This window comes from Neltuma alba, unplaced genomic scaffold, assembly GCF_004799145.2.
Source record: "Neltuma alba isolate B1F8T4 unplaced genomic scaffold, ASM479914v2 tig00013225_pilon, whole genome shotgun sequence".
NCBI lineage: Eukaryota > Viridiplantae > Streptophyta > Magnoliopsida > Fabales > Fabaceae > Neltuma > Neltuma alba.
The window spans coordinates 9,822-25,418 of NW_021637524.1; the positions used below are offsets into that span (position 1 = coordinate 9,822).

A 15,597-nucleotide genomic window follows, 5' to 3' on the forward strand; every position below is an offset into this window, starting at 1 on the left:
GTGACGGCGAGAGGCCGGAAAGCATACACGCGCTGATCCCGACAGTGGGCGAACCTAGCCCTTAAAAAATTTTTTTTTTGCTTATTGGGGCGCGTGAGGGCGCGTGAGGGGCTATTTTTGAGCCCTGTTTGACCTGAAATATTTCTAAAATCATGAGCTATGAATTAATATATTATGTGCTGATTTTTTATGACTTTTTGGGTACGAAAAATAGCAAATAAATGTTTTTGAATATTTATTTTTTATTTTTCTTAACTTGTTCTTTTTAGGTTTAGGAAATGGCCAACTCAAACTCAAATTCTAACTCCTCTTTTGGAAAATATCCAACTTATTCTCCTCTTTCTGATGATTCGAAATCTTCAAATTATTATGCTGCCGAAAGTACAAATAAAAGAAAAGCACCTCAATCACAAGTAAACTCTAATGTACCTGAGGGGAGCAGTGGTAAAAGGAAATGTGTTCCTGACCAACAAGAGGAAGAAGTCTGCAGACCCAAGGACATAAATTTAATAGAACAGATAGCAGAAAAGCATGCTGATGAATACAAGCATCAAAAGTGCCTCTTTTCAAAATTGACTTATTATGCTAAACAAATTGTCAATGAGCAAGACGCACTCTTTTTCTCAAATATTGCAATCCAATACCGAGAGGAACTGGCGAGGAGGGGACACATATTTACTGAAGCATTTTTTAAACAAAGTCTCTGTAGATGCTGGAAAGATGTTAAAGAGGGTTTGAGAGAACCAATGATAAAATATATCATGAACGAATGAGTTTTTGTTCACATTTATTTTTTTTTTTTTTTTTTAATGTTTACTCTTGAGACTTTTTTTGGAATTATCCAAATTTTTTTGTAAACATTTATGCTTCAATAAATAAAGTTTTTTTTATATTTCAAATGCTTTATTTGAGTGGGAGTTTCAGGAGGAAAACTCCAATTAGGGATATGTTCAAGGAAAGTCAGAGATAAGAAAGGTAAGAGACTAACCAGGAGTAATGGGATGGGAGCCAACCTAGTTGTCTCCTGATCATGAAAATGGTGAAACTCTTATCCGGACGACCTATGACCTACTTGAATAAAGTGTGTATTGCATACCGTACTAAAATGCATTGTTGTCTATGTGATAGCACGATGTCTCAAAGAGGAATCAAGTCCATTATAGCTGACCTCGTAGGAGGTGACAAGCTGAACAGAGACAATTACAGCATGTGGCGTCGTAAGATATCGTATGTCCTCGAAGAACAAGAAGTCACTGATGTGTTGACTACTTTTCTTCCAGAGCCTGAGGCGAATGCATCGCGAAGGGACCAGGACGGCTACGCGGCCTGGAAAAGAGGGGACACTATCGCCAGAATTACCATGCTGAGTGCCATGACTGACGATGTGTTGGTGCAATTCGAAACACACCCTTCAGCCTCTGCCATGTGGGCAGCACTGAAATCCGAATTTGACGGTACCTCTGCTGCGAGGCTTAGGAGACTCACCGTCAAACTTGATAATTTCAAGCTGGGTCCTAACACTCCCATAAGGCATCACCTAAGGGCAATGCAGAACTTAATCAGGGAGCTTAAGGAAGCCGGAGGCGCCTTATCTGATGAGCAACAGATTCAAGCTGTCATGAGATCTCTCCCAGCAAGTTGGGATACCATGAAGCACACCATTACTCATAATGAGAGTATAAAAACCTTTGCTGATGTAGCTCGCCACCTCCAATTGGAGGATGATCGGATGGAAACTGTGAAGCCTGTCAGTAAGGCATATTTAACTGAAGGAAAGGGAGGGGCAACCTCCCAAAACCAGTCCAAGAGAAACAAAGGCTCTCAAAATAAGAAAGGCGGCCCTAAAGTGAAGAAAGGAAAGAGTTCCTTCAAGAAAGGCAAGAAACCTGCAAAGAAGCGGAACATAGCAACCATCAAATGCTATGCTTGCCAACAAAAGGGGCATTATGCCAAGGACTGCCCTGAGCAGAAAAAGGTATTGGATTCAGATTCAATACATTTCTCTTATGTTTCTAGCACTGCGTTTATTGCTGAAACTAATCCTGTTTGGGTTATAGACTCAGGGGCCACAGACCACGTGAGCAAGGATCGTGGGAACTTCACAGAATTTCGTCGGTTACCAGCAAGAAGCAGATGGCTTTATGTTGGGAACAACGCGAGAGTAGAAGTCAAAGGGATCGGTACTTGTGAGCTGACCCTGCATGGAGGAAAAACCCTAGTCCTGCAAAATGTCCTCTACGCTCCGGAAATCCGACGAAATCTTGTGTCTGTTATTTCCTTAGTTAGATTTCATTTCAATGTCTTTTTTCATGATTTCATAGTAGACATTTCGTATGGGACCAATTTTTCAGTTTCTGGTTATGTTTCGGATGGTTTCTTTGTTTTAGAAAATTTCAATGATAATTTTTCTAGTTCTTGCTATGCGCTTTCTTCCGATGTCAATTACGATATATGGCACGCTAGATTAGGACATATTGGTCAAGAACGCATGACCAAACTGGCAAAAGAGGGTTTGCTAGGAAACGTGTCCAAAAAGGAAATGTCTCTGTGTGAACATTGCCTTGCTGGCAAGAGCACAAGGAAGCCTTTCAGAAAGGCAACCAGGGCTAACCATCCTCTTGAGTTGGTACACTCTGATATTTGCGGACCAATGAGTGTTAGGGCACGTCATGGAGCATGGTATTTTATTACCTTCATCGATGATTCTTCCCGATATGGCTATACTTACCTGATTTCCCACAAATTGAGGCATTAGAGTGCTTTAGAAAATATCTCAATCTAGTGGAAAATCAGCTAGGTTCAAGAATCAAAGCCTTAAGAACTGACCGAGGCCGAGAATACCTCTCTGATCAGTTCAAGGAGCTCTGTGAAGAAAGGGGTATTGTTAGGCAACTAACAATCCCTGGCACTCCTCAACAGAACGGAGTTGCTGAAAGGAGAAATAGAACTCTCCTCGATATGGTTAGATCAATGATGGCACAAGCTGAGCTTCCAACCTCATATTGGGGAGATGCTCTTTTAACTGCCACATTCATACTTAACCGAGTGCCTTCTAAATCAGTCACTACAACCCCTTATGAATCATGGACAAACCGCAAACCGGATCTAAGCATCCTAAGACCATGGGGGTCAGCGGCCTATATTCGTGATTCTTCCCATAAATATGACAAGCTAGAACCAAGGGGCAAAAAGTGTATCTTCATAAGATACTCTGAGAACTCTAAGGGCTATGTCTTCATTGGTGAAAATGATGACGGCTCAGTGACTGAGATAGAGTCAAGGGACGCAACATTCATAGAAACCGAATATCCTAGCAGAGGGAGTATTGATCGAACAAGCCGTCTTTATGAGGATGATGGCAATGAGGTACAACAAAGTGTTCCTCAGTCTACTGATCCGAGTGGGAGGGTTGAGCCATTTTCACAACAAGGTTTAACCCAGTCACAGGAAGTAAGTCCTACAACAACCCCACTTAGGAGAAGTAACAGAGACAAAACTCCTAAGAGACGCTTCTCAATTGAAGGAGCAACCTTCATCGTTAGTCCAGAACACGATGAAGAAGACCCCGTAAGTGTTAAAGAAGCACTAACAGGACCTGCTAAAGAAAAATGGCAGAAGGCCTTACAAGAGGAAATGGATTCCATGGAATCCAACCAAGTATGGGAATTAGTTGATCTACCACCTGGCCGAAAGGCAATTGGGAGCAAGTGGGTTCTCAAGTACAAACGTAAGGCTGATGGATCAATTGATAAACCCAAAGCAAGGTTAGTTGCCAAAGGGTATACACAACGGGAAGGAGTGGATTACGCAGACACCTTCTCACCTGTTGTACGTTTCAACTCGATACGACTGATACTGGCTTTAGTAGCAAGTTTAGACTTAGAGTTACATCAGATGGATGTAAAAACCGCCTTCTTGAATGGAGAACTAGATGAGGAAATCTATATGGAACAGCCTGAGGGCTTCATACAGAAAGGGAACGAACAAAAGGTTTGTAAACTCTTGAGATCCATTTATGGACTCAAGCAATCATCTAGGCAGTGGTACTTAAGGTTCCACAAAGCTATAAGCTCCTATGACTTTGAAATGATCGAGGAAGATCACTGTGTTTATATCAAGTGGTTTGGAGACAACTTTGTCATTCTATCCCTCTATGTCGATGACATACTACTGGCTGGTACCAATCTTAAACTAATAAAGATGATCAAAGAGTGGTTATCCTTGAACTTCGAGATGAAAGACATGGGCGAAGCAGAATATATCTTAGGTGTTAAGATAAGAAGAGATCGTTCTAGAAAATTGCTGTCATTGTCACAAAAGGCATACATAGCAAAGATTCTTGAGCGTTTCAATATGAGAGACTGCAAGCCTATGGATACCCTTGTGGTTAAGGGACATAACCTAAGTGAGGAAATGCGCCCTACAAAACAATGCGATATAGAACGCATGAAGAGAGTCCCATACTCAAGTGCCGTTGGCAGCCTAATGTATGCCATGTTGTGTACCAGGCCAGACATATGCTTCGCAGTCGGACTTGTGAGTCGATTCCATTCCAATCCAGGAGTCAAACACTGGGAAGCTATAAAGAGGATTATGAGATATCTAAAAGGAACCATGGACTATGAGCTATGCTATCAAGGAAATGGCCTTCGTGCGAGGGTTATTCCGATGCTGATTGGGCAGGAGACCTGGACGAGCGACACTCGACGTCAGGCTATGCTTTCCTACTGAATAACGGAGCAATCTCCTGGAGCAGCAAGAAACAAACGTGTGTGTCTCTTTCATCCATGGAAGCAGAATATGTAGCTTGTTCTGCAGCTGTCCAAGAAGCTGTGTGGCTCAAAAGTTCTTAGTACGATTGGGAATCCATGGTGGGAGTGAGGGACCAACTCTGATTCACTGCGATAGTCAAGCAGCAATAGCCTATGCAAAGGACCCTAAGTACCACAATCGTACTAAGCATATAGACATAAAGTATCACTTTGTAAGGGATATGATCGCTAAGAAACAAGTGACAGTTCAATACTTGTCCACTCATAAGATGTTGGCAGATCCCCTAACCAAGCCTATAGCTAGAGATCCTTTCGTTAAGCATGTAAAGGCCTTGGGCATGCGTAGAGCATGATATATTGAACTCCTTTTTCTTTTTGATCCTTTTGTTCAAATACGCAGGCACAAGGCATGTTGTACTGAACCTTTTCCTCTTACTTAGTAATTCAATGCATTTTATCCAGTTCAAAGAAATTTTTCTTGTATATTTGTACATGCATAGGCACAAGGTATGCAATACAATTATGTCGTACAGGTCACAAGGTTGGCTCACTCACACGAGCAACCGCCTCGCTATGTTCTCATGGGATATAGAAGGTTTGACAGCAGATGATCACCATGAGATGGTAGAGAAGAATCACTGCACAAATGTCACCTCAGCTAGACTGAGATGAGACCCATAAAAGTTTGGGCCGAATCATGGATAATGTGTCATCCATGAGACCTGTAGCCAGACAAGGAACTCTTTACTAGTGAGACGTCATATATAGTTGTGATTAAAGAGCTCCTGGTTCAAATGTTGGAGTGCATTTGGAACTTAAGTCTGTATGGTGCTATTAAAACCAAAAGCGACATACTCCACTTGGTGGATTGAGCACCGTAACATGCAATTCATACTGCATGAACTCACTCAAATCCGCAACAAGGGACGTAGATGGAAGATCCCTGATCCATTACGGTGTGAGTCCCAGAAAGGAAATAAACCTTTCATAATGCCCTTAAGACTTAGACAACATCACAAGGTTTTGGTTTAGTGGCAGCTACTCTAGCCTAAACCCCATGGTCAAGAATGATGCGATCTAACGGGTCAAGACTGAGAAAGCGACTATGCCAAATCTAAATGATGAATAGACAGAAGGAAGATTTATCCTGAAATACACATCTACGTTGGTGTCTGTGACATGTCCCTTGCAGGTTGAACAAAACAACTAAACAAGTGTGGATACCATACGTATAAAAAGGCAATCTGAGTAAACAAAATAACTCGAGAGGGATTAGATATGCCACAAGTAAAGTGTATGGATAAAACTAGGGCATTCGAGGCAACAAGCGTACAATTTGCAGGTACACCAAGGGTGTTCTTGTGTGCTGGTCCTGCATAAAGGATTCCTAGTGCACAGACGCCTGAATCGATGACGTCATGCCCACGCAGTCACGGCAGACACCTAGTATGAAGCAATGAAAGATTTAGCTATCACACGATGGGCAGCCCATCAAGTGCGAGTGGGAGATGTTAGATTTTTGGGCTTGGATCCGCCCTTGATGGGCCGGATTATTTGACCGGGTATAAAGAGAATATATCAGTCAAATATCCAAGCGATATTGTGATATGTTTGACTTGGTCAAACACCCTAAATCATATCCAATCGGTTACGATATAAATCTAATTAATTTATATTAAATTAATTAATTTATATTGTGTAGATTAAATATATATTAAGTATATATATTTAGAATTAATTGTGATTGATTCTAGATTTAAATTCAAATATCATGATATTATGAGATAAGAATATATTATATCTTATCTCGGATTTTATCTGATGGGCTTAGTGGATACTTTTATGCTACCCAAAATATCCCTGACAAAAGCTATAAATAGAGGCTTCCCCCATCAGTTCAAATCACTCCAGTAGTAGAGCTTTCCTACTATCTCTCTCTCTCTCTTATTTTCTTTCTTGCAAAAGTGGTGCTCTGCTGTGCGCTTAAAAGCTTAGACTTTTATAGTCTAGCTTAAGCGTGAGCTAAGGAGATCCGACCGACCCGACCCGAGATCCGACCCGGTATGTTTTCGATCCATTCTCCAATTTTTCTTACAGCTTTCGGTGCCCTTGCCTTCAGAGTTCAGACGACACTTTCTCTGTTACTAGTTTCCTTGCCCGCGACGCCCCATCAGCTCTGATTACGTCTCTTGCAGATCTCCCTCTGGTCTCGGCCTCTCGCTCGATCGATCTTCCTCTGGTCTTCCTCCTGCTTTCCTTCCATCTCCAGCTTCTGTCTTCACTGTCTGTAGACGCTAGCTCGTGCCCACAGTCGCAAGTCTGGTCTCCCTCCCGCAATCTCCCTCTGGTCTCGGCCTCACTTCCGGTCTCTCTTCCTTCTTGAAATTTTCCTTCTTCTTCGAGTCTGCTGCTGCTTTTTTGATGTTTGATGTCCAAAACAGGATGGAAGTGGTGGTGTAATAAAGAAAGGAAAGATGGAAGGGTAAAAAAGCAGGTGGCATGGTTGGAATGTGAAGGCGGCAAAGGAATGTCGAAGGAATCGCTGAGAGGTAGAGAGATCGGACCGGCTACCGCCAAGGGGTCCAACGATGCCAGAACGCCGGAAGCCGTTTGATGGCGGGATTCGGAGTATCATAGCTGCACGATCGAGATGGTAGCATCAGATATTATCATTACTGAATTCTTGACTAACTTTGTCTGACTACAGTCTTAGTTTTTGACCATTTGATTGCTTGTATTCTTAATGATCGTTCTTGTCCAAAACCTTCCCAGAAAAGAAGTCTGTTTAATGACCGGAACTTTTCCGTTGCCTTCATTCATCTTTCGTGTGAATGGCTAGAAAAAAACCAGGCATTTTCACTTGAAATGCTGCCGCGTTGACTAAGAACCAGGGAGGAAATGTTGAGAACCAGTTGATCACGGCTCCCTGACTGCTTTCTATCAAATCAAATAATTTGGGTTGGTTTGTTTTCAATCAGTAATATATTTTAACTATTCCCGTCAAAATGATAAAAGCTGTATGAGCAGCCCGTTGGGTATTAAGCGTTAAATTTGATGTTGGGCTTTAATGTGACATGGTGAACCACCAAAGCAAACGGTATTATCAAAAAACAAAAAAGACGGGACAGACACGGGATACGAGATAAAAGTCTTGTCCCGTTCTTGTTCACCAGGACGAGACTGGGACGGGGACGGGGACGGGCCGGTCCCGGTCCTATCCCGTCCCGTGAGCACCACTACTAGAAATCACCTTAATAGAAGAACGCATGGGTATAAAGATGGATGTACACACACATGGGGTCATGAGTTGCTGTGATGGACTAGAGGTGTCAACAATTACCCATTCTTAAGGATGTAAGAAGTTAAAGAAGAAGAAAAGATGATGGCGTTGGAGGAACTGGACGCACACTCATATATACACATACAACAATATCAATTAATACTACTTCCGGTCCTTAATATAAAAGTTAGTTGAATAATTTGAGTAGATTAAAAAAACTAAATAAGTTAGTTATTTGTAATAAATATGTGTTGTCTTTCCTAAAATATTTTTGTTAATCAAGTGTATTGACTAGAACTACCATTATTACAAAGACTACTTTGGAAAAAAAATAGATAAATACAAGAGACAAAGTGGATTAGAGTCTTATATTTAGAACTAAAATAACAGTAATGGGTCTTCGACTGCTGGCCGAGGTGGACGCTGACGAGATCCAACACATTGGCGCAGACACCTAACTTTAAGGGCATTCATAGGGCAACTTGGCTGATTTCCTGAGGAAGGAGAAGATGGTGGTTGTGATTATGATTGCGCTTAGGTGGAAATAGAATCGATGAAAAGTTTGCTTGATTAAAAAATATTGCAGATCGAAAGACCTGGGGAAACCCTGTTAGTATTTGTCACGGCTTCTCATACATTTTATATTTCAGTATTAATATTAATAATTGATAATTATTTTACTAGCAAAGAGAAACTCCTCTGTTCAATAACAGCCATGCGTAAATTAGAACTTTGGTCCTTTATTGTACATTCAATTTCCTGGGGTCCGCTGGTTAATTTAATTATCATTCAAAAAGCTAAGCAACTTCCTTGGTGTAATCATTAATACCTTTAGCAATCAAAAATGGCAAAAAAATATATTTGTTCGTAGAAAGGGGAATCATAGATCACTATAAACTTTCTATTGATATAATTTATTTGTCACCAAGAACTATGGAACTTGATGATGATTGGAGACATTGATGATACATATATATCTGTTGAATAATTAAGCACACTGAAAGCCCCTGGGGACGCTACTGCCACAGATGTTGGGAATCAGGCCCAACCTATGGGAAATGTCAACGGCGATACCTAAGACATTGGCTTTAAGGGCAGTGCAGAGGCAGGCGGCAGGTCGACGATGCCTGTCACGAGGGGGCAACAATCGCTCTTTCTTATACAAACTGATATAAGAAAGAAATAATTCTATTATATGTATAATATATTAAAAGAAATAATCTATGATAGAAATTTAAAATCAAAAAATAAATTTATATGAACATTTCAATTTATGATTATAAATAAAACTAATGGTGAAATAAATTTTGAATTTCAATCATTAAATAATAAAATTTAATCATGATGTAATTAATACCCATAATATAGATTAATTTTAGTCTTCAACACAAAAACAAATGGTATATACAAAGGATTTTAGGAAAATAAATTATAAGATACATATATAAGTAGAAGAATGTTGTTTATCATAATATATTCAAATCATTTAATTTTTCTATATAGAATAATTTATTAGATTTTATTATAGTAGCTATTTTTTGAATAACAATATTTTTTACTAATTATAAATAATGTTCATCAAATTTATAGAACATATATAGATAATATAATACAATACATATGTAATTAAATTATACATTTTATCAATGTTAATTAAAAAATAAAATTTAAAAAATATACTTATGAAAAAATTATTTATGATTTAAAATTAGTGTCATTGAAAATTAATATTATATTAAAAATATTTTTTAAAAATAAAATATTATAAAATAAATAGTAAAACAAATATTTAAAAACTATTTTGTCATATTAAAATTATCATATAGTTTATATTTAGTTTTTAATAATATATATGTATATATATACTTGTTTGCATAAAAAATATTATATAAATATATATTTAATTTTGCATAATAAGTTAGCAGCTTTATTGTAGCTCAACTAGTAAAGCCACGCGTACGCACAGACAAGGTCTCTAATGCGTGACAGTTTTGATTATGATCATTATATCTTGGGCTAATTAATTTGGCAATCCTTAAGGTTTCTAATGATTTTGAATTAAATTCCTATAGTTATATTTCTTTTTATCAAAACCTTATACTCGTTAAAGCTTCAAGCCCTTCTATTCATTAACCTCCCAAAAACCGTTACTTATGATGATAGAGATTCAAGTGGCATTGAAGCGGCTCCATAGATATCAATTAATGCTTGCGTTCTTCTCCCCCACTAAAAAGCTCATGGCTCTCTCTCTCTCTCTCTCTCTCTCTCTCTCAACCGATTCAGGAGCGGAAAGGCTTCTTCTTCAACTGCCGACAGTTAACAATATCTTAATCTTAAAAGCTGTTTTTAACAAGGAAGACGACATAAGCACCTATATAATTAAAGATCTGTATAACTAAAGATGTGTATAACCCAAGAGAAGAATCTTGAGCAAAGTTCCCTACATCAAACCCCTTCTCCTACTCATTTAACAACCCTGTATCTTTTTTGAACAAGAAGATCGATAAAACTGTTGAAAGAGTCTATATTCTAGAGAAGAAACACTTGAAGCAAATTCAAGGTAATGATTATTGAGTGCTAATTTCTTTCTGAAAATCTGTTCAAGTGAAATACTTTCTACCGGGAAAAAATAGCCTTATATCAGTAGTTTGAGATGTGTTGGTTGGATTTTGTTTCAACAATTAGATTATTGATGCTGGGCATCGAACTTTGTAATTTAATTTGTCAGTATGTGCTTATTTTGATAGTGGCAACTTATTTCTTATTTCACAGATTCCACACATCCCACCAATGTGGCAAGTCTTCAGCAACATCGCCGTCGGAATACACACAACATAGAAGGAGGGAGCTAATGTTAATGGAGGAGTAGAACCAGTTGAAGGAGGAGTCCTCCTTCTTCTCAGCGGGCAGAGACGAACTGTTTCGAAAGATGAGAGACGAATGCAAGAATTGATATCTGTAGAACTGCTTCAATGCCATGTCACTCTCTTTCATCATCATTAACGGTGTTTGAAGGATTAATTAACAGAAGGACTTGTAGCTCTAACAGAATGAAATATAAGGATTCAATAAAAAGAAATAAAATTAGAGGGACCCAATTCAAAATCTCATAAAACTTTAAGGACTGCCAAATTAGTTATCCCTTGTATCTTTGTTAATGCGGTCTCTACCTCCCATAGGTGACCATGTATTTAACCATCACGTATTGAGCGGCATATATTTAAAAATTTGTAATAGTGATTTACATGGTTTTTATCCTCTTCTTGCAAAGTCTAATGTCTCTAAAGCTTTTATGTTATTTTAAAGACATATTGAAAATTTGTTTAATGTCAAGACAAAATTTATACAATCTGATAATGGAGATGAATACCAAGTGTAACATCCTGATTTTTAATGAAAAATTTAAATGTGTAAGTTTAAATTAATCAAGATCTTGACAAGTTTAAATGGATGTTTGAAGTTGGGGAGGACTGATCATGTGTTAGACTAAGGTTGGTAAATTTTTATTTGTAATTAATATGTAGAAATTTGGGGCAGTTTTTTTCGTAAATACCATTATCATTTAATGATTAAAGCTTCATGCGCATGGATAAAAGATAACGCAATAGATAAAGGTATTATTGGAAACAAAAAATTATCATTGGAGACAATGGAAAATGAGTCATCATATTTAGAACCAAATCAAAATCATCAAATAGACCTTATATTTAGGACAGGGGAAATACAAGAAGCTGATTGGTGGAGAGATGGGAAATGACATAGTTTTGAGCTAATGAAGGGAAATGGAGAGGATGCCCACATGGAGATGTTTCACGCCGCAAATGACCCGATTTCTTTCCATTTCTATTTTCTGACAGTGTTGTTCACTTGTTTGAGTAAGTAGGTGGTGTTCAAAATTTTGAAATTTTGTTTCCCTCCAAATTTGTAATAAATGGTTGAATTTGGTAATGCCCTCATGCGTTTTAGAATCCTCATACAAAATCAAACCTAATAGGAGTGTTTCTACTGAATTCTCAAATAGTGTTGAATTTTTATTCTATTGGATGAGGATTCTAGAAAGCATGAGAGCGTTGCCAAATTGAACTATTTGGGTAGTGATCGGTGGCTTTATTTTATTTATATTCTTAATATGTTCTGTAATATTGAAGACAGCGTCATCTATCTGGAATTGTTAAAATCCCCAGTGAACCAATGCATTTCACGAAGCCCGGCACATCTGTACACAAAAGTAATATGTTAAAATCACGTACCAATTAAAGAGAATCAAATGCAGAAACAGAATTATTACTTTCTGTCTTTCTTTCTTTTTTACCAGAAGAATTATTACTTTCAAACCACGTATCAAAAAATCCACTTGGTTCTGCTAATCAGACTTCAAGATCTTAGGAATAGGGAAGAAAGAGTATGAAAATGAAGGAATCTTGCTAGTCTCTTGTGCAATTTATGTATGAGGAGTAAAGGTAATCTTAAATGGGTGATTGGTGGCTCTATATTGAATCTCATTTGGACTGACAACAAAGTTGATAAAGAAGTAAGTTTGGCCCTCTATAATAGTATGAAGAAAGTAAAAGAGTAATTTTTACTAGTTGACTAGAGAGACAATTAGATGCAACATCAAAATGTGAAAGCAACATGGCACTTGGAATACGTTGCATGATCACAGAATGAATTTGGGTGCTTATCACTCTTGATAAGCATCCCAAACTCATTAGATTGAGACTGTTCATTGAACGGTCCAAATTTAATATTTGTTATTTTTGTTTTTAAAAATAATGATTTTAATGGGTATAAAATTAAAAGTAAAGATAATCTTTCAATTGTCATTTTTTCAAAAAATAATTTTTATTTAAAATAATTAATTAAAAATAACAAATATAGACTGGCCGGACAGAAAATATTAAAAATATTAAATGTACATGGTTTTTATTCTCTTCTTGCAAAGTCTATTGTCTATAAAGCTTTTATGTTATTTCAAAGACATTGAAAATTTGTTTAATGCCAAGATAAAATTTAGGAAGAATTAGAAAGAAGGACCAACGGGGAGGAATATTTATGGGAGACGATCATAAAAATTAAAATTATTTTAAAGGACCAAATAGTCTAATATAAATTTAAAAATACCATTTTGTCTCTATCTAAACCTTCTATATTTTCTCCTATATTTCCTCCTATATTTTATTTTTAAAACTAATATGAATTAATAAAACTTACTAAATTAAACTTGATTTCTTCCAAAATTTACAACCTGCGTAAAAAATCAATTAAAAAAATATGTAAACATTATTCAGTCAAGTAAGAATTAAAGTTTATTTTCTTTATGATAAATAAAAAAAATTATGACCATCACAAATTTTAATTAAAAATAAAATTTATATAATTTTATTAAAATTTGGATTATTATACAATATATTATATACATAAGTTTAAAAAATTTAAAGAAAATATTTATGATATTTTTTTAATACTAAGAAACTTACAAAATTCAGATAATCTTTTTCCCGGATATTCGGCACATCAGAATTTTCCCAAAAATTAGATGTGAATAAGTATTATTTTTTCTCGTCAATTATATTCTAATTTTCTAACTCGCTTTGTTTAAATAAAATTAGAAGGTAAGACGTCCAAAATAAAATTTAGAAAGATAAGAGTGCATTTCTTTGCTAACACACGGTTAATATTCCATTTTGTAATTTGTTCTATATTCCTCAAAAACGGGTAAAGACAATAATCAGAACTTCATTATCCTTTTGGTGGTGGAAAGGGAAGGGACGGAAGAAAAAACTTTAATGAACTCGATTTAAAAAACTAAAAAAGAGAGGATAAAAGTTTTAAATTAATTTTTATTACTAATCTTTTATCTTATATCTTCTTTTCATAAAAATTTTAAAATCTCACTTCTCTACTTTTATAAATCCAACTCACTAAAATTTTCCTGTCCTTGTCCTCCTCTCCATTCCACTCATACCAGACACAGGTAACAGAATGCTTATTGTCTATTAAATTTCCTTCTTTTCGTTCCCTCCTCTTTTCCCACAATTTTGTCCATTTATTAGCTATACGCTGTTTTGCCAAAAGTCTAGAACGCGTTGATTAATTCCACTTAATGTAACCTTGCTAGTATTAACACTAATTAAATACTTTTTCCCCGCGCGGATAATGCAAAAAAAAAAAATCTTCAACGAAGATAAAAATCATAGAAAAATAGAATCGATGAAAATTTTGCTTGATTAAAAAATATTGCAGATCGAAAGACCCGGAGAAACCCTGTTGGTATTTGGCACGGCTTCTTATACATTTTATATTTTAGTATTAATATTAATAATTGATAATTATTTTACTAGCAAAGAGAAACTCCTTTGCTCAATAACAGTCATACGTAAATTAGAACATTCGTCTTTTATCACACATTTAATTTCTTGGTGTCTGCTGGTTAATTTAATTATCATTCAAAAAGCAACTTCTTTGGTGTAATCGTTAATGCCTTCAGCAATTAAAAAAGGGAAAAAAATATATTTGTTCGTAGAAAGGGGAATCATAGATCACTATAAACTTTTTATTGATATAATTTATTTGTCACCAAGAACTATAGAACTTGATGAGGATAGTGCAGTGGAGACAGTGATGATACATATATATCTGTTGAATAATTAAGCACACTGAAAGTCCCTGGGGACGCTTTTGCCACAGGTGCTGAGAATCACGCTCAAGGTATGGGAAACGTTAAGGTTGATGCCTAAGACATTGGCTCTAATGGCCGCGCAGATGCAGGCGGCGGCGTCGAGGTCGACGAGGCCGTTAAGATGGGGACAGCAATCGCTCTTGCCGAGTTGGATGTTGACGATACCCAACAGGTTGGCGCAGACACCTAACTTAAGAGCGTCCATAGGGCAACTTGGCTGATTTCCTGAGGAAGGAGGAGGTGGCGGTGGTGATTGCGCATAGGTGGAGGTTACCATCGTGAAGAAGAGGAGGTTGACGATGCAGAGGACAAGGGCAGACTTGGAAGCCATTCTTCTAGTTTCTGTCACTTGGATTTCTGTGATACTTGGCTTTTGATCGGTGAGGAGTTTTGTGAGATATGATAGGGCTTTTATAGGGGAGAGCATCCCTCTATTATGGGTTCTTCTTTTTATATTTTAAATGTAAAGCTGAGTTGGATTCTGAAATTATTGGAGCAGTGACTTAAATGTTTAATGCATCTTCTTTTTTTTCCCCTACATCTCTAATGTAACTTGCCTAACAAGGTGATATAACTGAATAAGTTTTGCACTTGATGTGGATATATATATATATATATGTATATATTTTTAGTAATCAAAGGTACGGTTAAGATTATTTGAATGTTCCACTACCATAGATTTGTCTTGATTTTACAAAATGCAAAACCGTGTAAATATAACATTTATAACTGATATAGAGGTGCAGCACTGGAAAAAAATTATTAGACATTCAAAATCTTTATCATAATAAAAGTAAGTTTACTCACAATTTGTCAATTAAGATAGTAAGCAGTCCCACTCTTATAAAAAACACAAGTTCGATATA

At 36.7% G+C, this 15,597-nt stretch overlaps 1 protein-coding gene across 1 annotated transcript; it reads right to left on the reverse strand.

The window, feature by feature from the left end:
* Window positions 1-14,584: 14,584 nt before the first annotated feature.
* On the reverse strand, window positions 14,585-15,097 carry LOC114735552 (pEARLI1-like lipid transfer protein 1). The gene has a single exon (XM_028923250.1). It carries the CDS (start codon window positions 15,060-15,062, stop codon window positions 14,700-14,702), a length of 363 nt encoding a protein of 120 aa, XP_028779083.1. The 5' UTR covers window positions 15,063-15,097; the 3' UTR covers window positions 14,585-14,699.
* Between the last annotated feature and the right edge of the window lie 500 nt (window positions 15,098-15,597).